This window comes from Gracilinanus agilis, chromosome 4 (genome assembly GCF_016433145.1).
Source record: "Gracilinanus agilis isolate LMUSP501 chromosome 4, AgileGrace, whole genome shotgun sequence".
Taxonomy (NCBI): Eukaryota; Metazoa; Chordata; class Mammalia; order Didelphimorphia; family Didelphidae; genus Gracilinanus; species Gracilinanus agilis.
Genome location: NC_058133.1, coordinates 249,337,999 through 249,349,869, shown reverse-complemented (window position 1 = coordinate 249,349,869; position 11,871 = coordinate 249,337,999). Strand labels below are relative to the sequence as shown.

At 39.2% G+C, this 11,871-nt stretch overlaps 1 protein-coding gene across 1 annotated transcript; it reads right to left on the bottom strand.

The window, feature by feature from the left end:
* Positions 1-10,543: 10,543 nt before the first annotated feature.
* LOC123247726 (latexin-like) lies at positions 10,544-11,218 on the bottom strand. The gene has a single exon (XM_044676714.1). It carries the CDS (start codon positions 11,216-11,218, stop codon positions 10,544-10,546), a length of 675 nt encoding a protein of 224 aa, XP_044532649.1.
* Between the last annotated feature and the right edge of the window lie 653 nt (positions 11,219-11,871).

Sequence of the window (11,871 nt, the reverse complement as noted above, 5' to 3'; positions counted from 1 at the left end):
CAGGAAAGAGATCTTCCCCTGATGTGGAAGGCGTGGCCCTTCTACCCTCCTCTAGAGGTGCATTTGGAGGGAAGAGGAGATTCATTCATTCTTTTAAGCATGCATTTATGCATTCATTTATACATTCATTCATGCGTTTGTCCAACTGACATTTATTGTGTCGACTATGTGTTAAACCGTTCTGGCAGGGCGCTGCTAGGTGGCGCAGCTGGTTTTGAAGTCAGGAAGACAAGTTCAAATCCAACCTTAGAGACTTCTTAGCTGTGTGACCTTGGGCAAAAAAAAATCAGTAAAATTTTATTAGGGAGCAATTATGTAACAGGCACTGTGCTAAGCACTGAGGATACACATACGAAAAAAGTTAGTTCTTATCCTCAAGGGAAGGCAATGCATAAAAGGAAGCTGAAAAGGGGTGGGGGTGAGCTGAGAAGTCCCAGAACAGATCAAAAATATTGCAGTCAGGTGAAAAACAAGGAATTGAGCTCAGTTCTCCTTAAATGGAGGTTTGGCGTCCATGACCCCACCCTCCAATCAGAGAGGCAGACGGTAGTGATGAGATGGAATACAAGGCTGGTGAGATTTTTTGGGATGATGTTATCCCACTAATGAACTCCCTAGGGCAAGGTGAAGTCCGAAAAAGTAATGGAGCCAGGTGAGAAGTGAGTCACAACCCCTGTCTGCCTCAGTTTCTTCTACTGCAAAAAAGGGAAATAATTGCACCTCCCTCACAGGTTTGTTGCAATCTTTTCCCTAAACACTGTGCTAGAAGATGGGAAGGCAGAGACTAAAACAATAGGTTCCATGTGTTCAAAGAACCAAAATTCTAGTGAAGGGATAAGATCATGCACACAAATAGCTAAATAAAGATTTCATGGAGGAGGAGAGACACTGTGGGATCAGGAAAGCCTTTCATTAGGAAATGGCACCCAAGTTAGGGTGCACCTTGAAGGGAATGAAGTTCAGAGGCAGAAATATGCTCGACTTGAGACAATCAGTGCAAGAATATTGTGTATAGGCATCAGGTGGACGTGGAAATAAGGCAGGAGGAATGGTCAGTCACAGTGAACAAGTGGATTTACTGTGCATACTTTCTTTCTTTCTTTTTTAAACCCTTAACTTCTGTGTATTGGTTCATAGGTGGAAGAGTGGTAAGAGTGGGCAATGGTGGTCAAGTGACTTGCACAGGGCCACACAGCTGGGAAGTGTCTGAACCTTGGAGCTCCCATCTCTAGGCGGGACTCTCAATCCGCTGGGCTACCCAGCTACCCCTTTTTCTTTCTTTTTTAATCCTTACCTTCTGTTTTACAAGCAGTATCAGTTCCATTGCAGAAGAGCCTAATCTGAAGCCACATTTGGACCCAGGTTCTCCAGACTCCAGACCTAGCCTCTATCTGAAGTAGTTTGAATAAATGAAATAGGTTAGAGAATAAAGTAGAATTGAAGTAGATTAATCCATTTCTGCATTATTTAGGAAACTAACCTAATCCCTCCAGGAGGCCAAGCAACCTGCAGGTGATGGGTCAGAGTCCAATTCCACTATGGCCAACAAAGGGACATCAAGACAAACAAATAGGTCAGGAATGCAAGGTAAACATAGCTAACTATGGATGAGTGTTTTGGTATATGTGAAAAGTAAATACCCCCTGAGTGACCTGTGTTTGTGATGAAGCTTTTACTTGATTAACAAATAAGAACATGGATATGAAAGGAAATAGCCTCGTATCTTGTAACCTATATAAACTGTCTTGTAATGTCAATCTGATACAGCTTCCACTAGGGAAGGCTGTCCCAACTGGTAGATTTTTTTCCTTTTTTAATCAATAAATAACAGTTCCAATTATTGAATTTTTGGGTGTCTGGACTCTGTGTTTTGAAGCACCTTTGAGCCACCTAGCTGCCCTGATTGAGCATACTTTTAAAACTTGCTTTGCCTGCCTCCTTGCATGTGGTGCTTTCCTAGAAACTTCTCTCCAGCAGTGTGATTTTCCCTTTCCATTAACTTTCCAAGAGAAAAAAAATGAAATTTTTTATATAAGTATAGTATATTTCTATACTGTTCATTTTTGTAACTGAGTAATCTTATAAAATCAAAACCCTGAAACATAAACCCAAATAAACAAGTGAAAAATTATATGCTTTCATCAACATTCTGACTCGAACAGTTCCTTCTCTGGAAGTGGGTAGCTTTCTTTATCATAAGTCCCTCAGAATTGTTCTGTATTGCTGTTAGTAGTAATGTCTATCACATTTGATTGTCCCACAGTATTGCTATTATAGTGTACAATGTTTGACAGGTTCTGCTTATTTCACTCTGCATCCATTCATGAAGGTCTTTCTAAGCTCTTTCTAAATCATCCTGTTCATTATTTCTTACAGCACAATAGTATTCCATCACCATCCTATACTACAATTTGTTTAGCCATTCCTCAATTGATAATCCCTTTAATTTCCAATTTTTTGCCACTACAAAAAGAGCAGCTATAAATGTTTTGTACAAGTAGTTCCTTTCACTTTGTTTTTTATCTCTTTGGGATACAGATCCTACTAGTGGTATTCCTGGATCAAAAGGTATGCATTGCTTTATAGTCCTTTGGGCATAGTTCCAAATTGCCCTCCATAATGATTGGATCAGTTCACAGTTCCACCAGCAATGCATTAGTGTCCTAGTTTTGAAGGACTTCTTTTTTTAGAGGCAGTAGAGAGCCATTAACATTTTTTTTTTCTTTTCCATTAACGTTTCTTGAGCAGGGAAATAGTTGAGTTTTGGGAATATCTATTTCACAACTGTGAAGGATGAATTAGAAAGATGAAAATCTGGAAAGTGGGAGACCATTTAAAAGATGGAACATGCAAATGACAGAAATCAGAGAAAGAAGAATGTGAGTACTCTCCTATATTCTTTTAAAAAAGGGATATAAATTTGTGACCAAAGGCAAGTCTTACTTTTGAGTCTCAGGGTTTTGTTTGTTTGTTCTCCCCCCAGCAAAATGTCAATTAATTGGATAAGGGATATATGGGAGAGAGAAGAATCAAGGATAAAGGTGAGGGTTAATAAAGCAGGACTAAACTGGCAGATAGAATTTGCCAGAGGGCAAATTGTTCAGAGGTCCTGGGACTGGGACCTGGGCATGGTGCCTAGACTTGAAAGGGACTTGTGGAAGAAATCTGAAAGCTAAGATAATATGCACCAAGACAGGCAATTACTTATGAAAATCTTGTAAAATGATGTTTGCTTTTTAAAAATTGTATAATTTACATAAAGTATTATTACTTAGGGGATGAGTATAACCTCCAGGTTCACCAGCTATGGCAGGTTTAGAACCTTATGGAAGAATGCTAATTTCTAGATCACTTAAGAACTATGCACATAACCTTTTTTATTTTTAATTTTGAACACCAAAAAGAACATTTCTATTCACACAGAACACAAAAAGGATTTTATATAATTATGAATTCCTATTTCACACATAAAAATGGTAAATGATAAATACTATTTGTTCAGTTGTGTCTGACTTCATGATTGCATTTGGAGTTTTTTGGGGGCAAAGATACTAGAGTAGTTTGTCATTTCCTTCTTCCATTTTACAGGTGAGGAAACTGAGGCAGAGTAAAGTGACTTGCCCAGGGTCACACAGCTAGTTAAGCTTCTGAGATCATACTTGAACTCAGATCTTCCTGATTCTAGGTCCCATGTTCTATTCACCGTGCCACCTACCTAAACATTACTTTTAAAATTTCTGTGCTTCCTTTTGAACTTCCTTCTGTCCTGTTTTCTTTGCATTAGAATTTTTTTCAATGACTCTCTTTTCTCTGGCATCACTATTGCTAATCTCTTTTCCCTTCTGACCCTTTTCCCTACCCCAAAAAAGAAAGGGGTGAAATCTCTTGTAACAGACAAGCATAATCAAGCCAAATGAATTCCCAGAGTCCATAATATCTTATCTTGTATCCATTTACCTCTCTGTCAGGAAAGGGGAATAGGCTGCATCCTAGGTCCTCTGGAGAACTGGTTATTCTCCATTAATCAGAGTTCATAAGTTATTTTACTTTACAATGTTGTTTACTTTCTATATGTTGTTCTGGTTCTGATCTCTTAGCTCTGTGTCAGTATATACTTCTCAGGAATCTTTGAAGTCTTCTCTTTTTTCTCATGATGCAACAATATTCCACATGACTGTTTAAACATTCCCCAGTTGTTTAAGATAATCCAAGGCACCACTTAAATTTATTTCCTTATCTTCTGTCCCATTTAATTTCATTTTTAGGTTCAAGAAATTTGTTTTACTTGTGATTATTCTCTTCATTGTATTTTTCTATTACCAACAGTAAGGACAAAAGATTTGTAGAGGTAGCAGACTATCCTGCAATTTATGCCAAACAGAAGGGGGTGGATCTGTTTTGTACTGATTATGCAAATCATAGGTGGCATCCCCTCCAGAGAATACTGAGATACCATAGAAAGAGGGGCCCGTACCAGCTTGGTTATTCATAGGTTTTATTAGGGTTAATTAGGTTATTTCGGTTTATTGGGGAAGCTTACTGGAAAGAGGCCAACCCTGGGTAGCCAGGAAGACAAAGGGACATCACTGCACCAACCACAGACCAGAACATAGAAATAGAACAAAGAAGGTATAGTGCCAGGGATGGCTGAAGGTCATATTTTCCCATGTGCCAGTTGGAGCTTCTTTTGCTTTTTACATTTACTCAAGGTAGTTTACATTCTCTGTCAAGTAGTAGGTCAAGTTCCCACTCTGACTTTCATGATATACCTGCTTATTTCACTCTGTTTGTGTCTGTCTCTGTTTGGCCCTCCTTTCTTCATTTCAGATAAATGAATTTCATTTGATGTCTGCTTTCTATCATCCCTTCCACATGTTTGAATATTTTCCTCATAGTACCCAATTATAAGAAATAGCAAGTTCCACCCTAATGTATTCCTCCTTTGTCCTCCTTTATCTTTCCCTTTTTAAATTCTTGAAAATAGAGTTAATACTCCGGAAGACCTCTGTTTTTGTTTAACTCCCTCCATGCCCTTTGAAGACAATAAAGTTCTGAAAGGATGCTTATTTCTTCTCCCCCATTAGAAAGTTAGCACTGCACTGCACCAACATATAATCACCTTCCAAATGCTTAAATAAATTTGCACAGCTAGGTCATGATTAGTGCAATTTAGAATAATGCAGAATTTGATGTAATGGGATGATAAAATGATAATAGATCACACTTATTTAAGCTAAAACTCAATGCAAGCTAGCTAAAGATTTTAACATGCTGTTTCATTGTCAGTTGTCAATATTATGATGCAACTTGCCTGTTGTCAAGTGTGGATGTGATGTGTAGCTGCATAACATATTACCAACAATTTGCTAATTAAAAAAAAGATATACTTTAACAAGGCAGACAAGAGGAAAAATTCTTCAGTTGGAAACACTGTCATTGGAGATGGAGATGCAGGAGGAGGAAGAGGAGGAGATGGAGGAGGAGGAGAAAGAGAAGAAAAAGGAGAAAAAGGAGAAGAAAAAGGAAAAGGAGAAGAAGGAAAAGGAGAAGAAGGAGAAGAAGAAGGAGAAGAAAAAATAGTTTGTTATTACATTAGAAAGGTCAGCAAATTTTTTCAATAAAAAACCATATAGTAGGGGCAGCTGGGTAGCTCAGTGGATTGAGAGCCAGGCCTAGAGATGGGAGATCCTAGGTTCAAATCCGGCCTCAGACACTTCCCAGCTGTGTGACCCTGGGCAAGTCACTTGACCCCCATTGCCCACCCTTACCACTCTTCCACCAAGGAGCCAATACACAGAAGTTAAGGGTTTTAAAAAAATGTAAAAAAAAAAAAAAAAAAAAACAAACAAACCAGATAGTAATTAATTTGTGGACTGAGGCAAAATTTATATTTAGATATTTATATAATATGAAAGCACAACTTTTTTATTTATATCATTCAAAACATAATAATAATTGAATATATTCATTAATGAGAAGAAAGGAGTTTTTTTTAGAGGATTACATTTTGCTTAGTGGGGGTTCAAAGTTAGTGTTCATTATCAAAATCAATTGTAAATGTTCATCTGTTAATGCTGTTCTGTAATAAGATTTTATATGTCACCTTTGAAAACATCTTTTTGTACAGATAGGTTAACTAATTGAGCCTAAAAGACTAATATTCTTAAGCAAATTTATTTTCTCTGGACACATTTCTTCAGTTGCTTTAATCAAACACAACTTAATTAACTCATTGATAAACTACTCTTTTTGTTTGGCTGACAAAATGGAAACTTGGGAAACTAACTTTGATTGCAGCCTCCTTTTATTTTTACCAAAATATTCTGTTGTGATGAGATATTTCACTTTAAATTTTCTATTTTTTCCCTGACTTTTTCTTTCCTATGATTTGGGAATATTGCAATAAATGCTTGATGTCTATTAACCAAAGGTGTCTCAGGAACTGCTTCTCTTCTCCTTCTATACCATTTCATTTGGTGATCTCAACAGCTCTCATGGATTGATTTATTTCCATGTTGATTCTTAAATGTACCTCTCTCACCCCAGACTTTCTACTGACCTCCAATCTTGTATCTCCAACTGCCTTTCAGATGTCTTGGATACCCTAAAGAAATATTAGACTAAATATATTAAAACTACACCCATAATCCCCTTCCCCAAGCCCTCCCTTCTTCCTAACTTCTTTTTTGTTGTTGAGGCCACAACACCATCCTTCCAGTCCCATAGGCTTGGAACCTCGGAGTCATTCTCAATTCTTCACTATGTTTAATTTCTCATAGTCAATCTATTACCAAGGTGTGTCCATTCCACTCTGGCAATATCTCTTGAATACGGTCCCTTCTCTCCTCTGACACTGCTGCCTCTCTAGGGCAGGACCTCATCACTTCATCCCTAGACTATTGTAATAGCTTGTTGATGGGTCCACCTGCCTTAAGCCTCTCCTCACTCCAATCCATCCTGCATTCAACCACTAAAATGATTTTCCTAAAGTGTAGATCTGACCCTGTTCTTCCTTGGACTCAATAAACTCCACTGTCTCCCCATTGCCTCCAGGATCAAATACAAAACCTTACATTTGGCATTCAAAGCCCTTTACAATCCAACCCCCTCCTGCCTTTCCAGTCTTTTTACATTTTACTCTCCCAACCTAGTTTTCAATCTAAGGACTGGCTTCCTGACTGTTTCATGATTTTTTTTAACCCATTCCTTCTCTTTGTGTATCTTAGTTCAAGGCAGAAGAGCTGTCAGGGCTAGGAAAGGGAGAGAAGGGATTAAGTGACTTGCCCAGAATCATACAGGTAGGAAGTATCTGAGGCCAGATTTGAACCCAGGACCTTTAGGTCTGGCTCTCAATCAACTAAACCACCTAGCTTCCCACCAGTGGTCTTGGTATTCTATTTTTTTTAATTAAATTAAAATTTTTCCCATATTGTTCATTTTTGTAAATGATTAATCTCATAAAACCAAAACCTCAAAACATAAACCCAAATAAACAGTTGAAAAATTGTATGGGAATGATAGTCTAAACAATGTCAAATTATAACTGCTTCACAGCAATTTATAGTGCTCCAAGCAAAAGTGAGAAGGAATAAGTGTGTTTGCCTGTGGTTTCTGTTGTAGCATGAAAGCAGCCATAGACACTATATAATTGAATAAGCACACCTGTGTTCCAATAACATTTTATTTATGGACACTGAAGTTTGAATTTCATGTAATTTTCATCTATAACAAAAAAAATTTGCCAAACCCTTAAGAATGTAAAAACCAACCTTGGTTTGTGGGCCATTCTAAACAGGAGGTAGAACAGCCTGAACATGGTCATAGTAATGTTGGAATGCCTGAATATATGGTTCAAAATATTATATGACAAATAGGAGCCATAAATGAAAAGGCAAAGTCACATCAATTTTTTTGTGACTTTCAAAGAATGATGAGATAGAAATGTTACAATGCTAGAAAATGGTGTATCCATTAGCTATGTGGACTGAAGATCAAAATAAAAAAATACATTCTTCTTAGCAGAGAAGCCATTCAGATAAAAGAGTCCAGTTTATTTAAACTAGTAAAAGAAAATGGAAACCATGTGCCTAGTGGAGAGATTATTACTTCAAGCTTTTGTTGGTAAGATCATTTTGCAATTTCAGTTAATTGAATTATATTAAAGTTACTGGAGAAGCAGCTAGTATAGATGAGGATCCAGGGGCTAACTATCCTGATGTCTTAAATAAAATAATCAAATAAGGTGGGCACACTGAACAACAATTTTTTAAAAGTTTATTTAATTAATTAACTTAGAATATTTTTTTCCATGGTTACATGATTCATGTTCTTTCCCCCCCCTCCTCCCATTGCCCTCCAATAGCCAATGAGCAGTTCCTCTGGGTTTTACATGTGTCATTGATTAAGACCTTTTTCCATATTATTAACATTTGCACTAGGGTGATCATGTGATCAAGCAGTTTGAACAACAATCTTTTTTTTTTTTTTTTTTAAACCCTTACCTTCCATCTTGGAGTCAATACTGTGTATTGGCTCCAAGGCAGAAGAGTGGTAAGGGTAGGCAATGGGGGTCAAGTGACTTGCCCAGGGTCACACAGCTGGGAAGTATCTGAGGTCAAATTTGAATCTAGGACCTCCCGTCTCTAGGCTTGGTTCTCAATCCACTGAGCTACCCAGCTACCCCTTTGAACTACATTCTTTTAAAGTGGATGAAGCAGGTTTATTCAGAGAGAGAGAGAGAGAGAGAGAGAGAGAGAGAGAGAGAGAGAGAGAGAGAGATCTCAACCTGTATTTAAAGTGTCTAAGAATTATCGAATACTTTTACAGTGAGGTAATGCAGAAGAGGATTTTAAAGTTAAAACAATGCTTATTTATCAATCTTATAATCTGAAGAGGCTGCAACAAAATTCTGATGGGAACATCCAGAAAAAGTCACAGTGAGTCATTTGTCCAGTCCAAGTCTACCTAGGAGACACAGAAAGGTTTGTATTCACTGAGGATATGGTTTGGCCTGGAGCAGGCTGTGGGTGGAAAATGACTCTGTGAGTCAACAAGAAATATTAAAACAAAGTCAAAAGACCAAAAAAATTGAAGAAAATGTAAGATATCTTAGCCTAAAAACAACTGATCTGAAAAACAGATTAAGGAAATATCCAACCATTTTGGAGAACAATCTGGAATTATGCCAGAAAAGTTATAAAACTTTGTGTACCCTTTGACCTAGTAATATCATTGGTCTGTTTCCCAAATTGATCAGGAAAAAAAACCACTTATATGTTCTAAAACATTTATAGCAGCTCTCTTAATGGTGGTAAAGAAATGGGAATTGAGGAGATGCCTTTCAGTTGGAGAATGGCTAAACAAATTGTGGCATGATTGTGATGGAATATGACCATGAGGTTAGAAATGATGAGCAGGTTAATTAAAAAAAAACCCATGGAAAGACCTACATGAAATTATTTATTTATTAAACCCTTACTTTCCATCTTAAAATGGATACTTGTGTATTGGTTCCAAGGCAGAAGAGAAGTAAGGGTGAGGCAATGGAGGTTAAGTGACTTACCCAGGGTCATACAACTAGGGTGTCTGAAGCTAGATTTGAACCTTGGTCCTCCTGACTCCAGACCTGGTTTTCTCTCCACTGTGGTACCTAACTGCCCCTCATAGTCTTTTTCTCCCCCTCAACATCTGCTCTCACAGTAGTACACTTCAACACAACATACACATTAACAGTCCCTAAAATCCCTAATCTCCCAATTCTTCAATTTACTAATTTCCCATAATCTACTCCTCTTTCCCACCTCAGGTACAGAGAGATGGTGATACCCTTAATGGTGCCATCACACAAGTATTCCACTTCCGTGTTCATGAATTCTGAAATGCCCTTTTCTGATCACAATCTATTATCCCTTCTGTGTCTCAATTTCCTTTGCTTCTTTGATGAAGATCCAGGTCATGATCACTAAGGGTAGATGTCCCTTAACATTTTGTCCTGGGCCTTCTGTTCTCCATTTATATTTCTTTGTTTGCTGATCTTATCAGATCCCATGAATTTAATAATCAACCTAATGATTTTCTAATCTATTCATCCAGTGCTAACTTCTTTGATGACTTCCAGTCATCATTCTAGTTGGACAACTCAAAACTGGATGCCCCATAGAATTCTTTTTTTTTTTTTTTTTTAAATAAACCCTTACCTTCCATCTTGGAGTCAATACTATGTATTATTGGTTCCAAGACAGAAGAGTGGTGAGGGCTAGACAATGGGGGTCAAGTGACTTGCCCAGGGTCACACAGCTGGGAAGTGTCTGAGGCCAGATTTGAACCTAGGACCTCCTGTCTAGGCCTGGCTCTCAATCCACTGGGCCACCCAGCTGCCCCCTCCCACAGAATTCTTTTTTTTTTTTTTTTTTTGCATGTAGGCAAGAACTGAAGTGGTTTATTAGAGCGTCTATAGGTACTATGCAGTCACGACAGTCCTGGGAGCGGAGAGAAGCCAGCCGCAGGGGCCTGAGCCTGCACACTGGGGCCTGCCAGCGCTGGCTTAGTCCAGCTGGGCTTGCTTGGGTTGGCGACTGTTGTGCTTCACTTTGACTCCATACTGGGGGTGCCAGAGCACTTGCATTTGCCAGGGAATCATTTCCTGAGAGGCAATGTCGTGAAGTAGGATGGTATGGTCTAATTCAATAAAATCATCATTTCTTTTCACCTGCTTCACGGTCTGTATTTTGGTCATTTGGTACCACGTGTTCTCAGTGGAGTGCTGCCAGATGACGTAGCTGCAGGCCACCCAGGCCAGGTGCCGCACAGGCTTCATGGCTGGCTGCACGTTCCCAAAGCTGTCTGGAATGTTCTGGGCTTCCAGGGGCTCCTTCATGGACTTGAGCCTCTCGTAGAACTGGTTGTCCTCCTTGTCGGGGTTCTTCCCGATCTCCCCCTCAAACGTGAAGTCCACCTCGGGGGCAGCATTCTGGTCGACCGTCAGGGTGGGGTACAGGACTTGGGCCAGGAAGCTCACCGTAATCTGTTTATGGATGATCTCTTCCACGGAGAATTTGAGGTGGTACCTGTGGCCTCTTCCCGGGAGGTCCTCCAGGCTGGCCTGCATGACCGTCTGCACTAGGAACACCTTGTGCGGGGTGCCCTGCTGGTAGATGATGCAGTTCTCAGCCACCGAGGCTGCCCGGGCAGCGGGGAAGTGTGTTTGGGGAATCTCCATCCTGGGGAGTGCCTCCCATAGAATTCTTAAGATCAATATGTCCCAAAACGAACTTATTGTTTTTTGCCTTAGGCGAAACTTCCTAACTTTCCTATTACTGTTGAGACCACCATTGTCCTGCTTATACTTACCTTCAGTCTCCTGTGATGCTTCCACAATCCTGATGCAAGCTCTCATCATTTCATATCATATTGGACTACTCCAATAGCATTCTGGTTAGTCTCTCTGACTCAGGTTTCTTTCCATTTCAGCAGAGTCTCTTTTCATCTGTCAAGGTGTTCTTTCTAAAGCTTAGTATGATCATGTCACCTCCCTATTCAATAAACTTCAATGGTTTTCTGTCACTTCCAGGATCAGATATAAAAGATATCAGCTATATCTTTTGCTTGGCTGCTTTGCCTCTTCCCACATGTCTACCTCTTTCAAAGGATTTTCTGAGCTGAAGACTGGATAACAGAAACTACTTCCTCTCTCTCCTCTACCCTACATGTGTGCACTCATGTACACACACACACACACACACACACACACACACACACACACACCAGTAGAGACACAGAGGTAGAGACTGAGATGTCTGAATTGTGGCACAAAGATTTTGATGGAGTTGAAGAGCCCATTAATGACAGACCATGCAGGAAAAGATGACTTGT

Bases quoted from the DNA above. Each gene is read 5' to 3' on its own strand.
- LOC123247726 (XM_044676714.1), bottom strand. From the start codon at position 11,218: ATGGAGATTCCCCAAACACACTTCCCCGCTGCCCGGGCAGCCTCGGTG.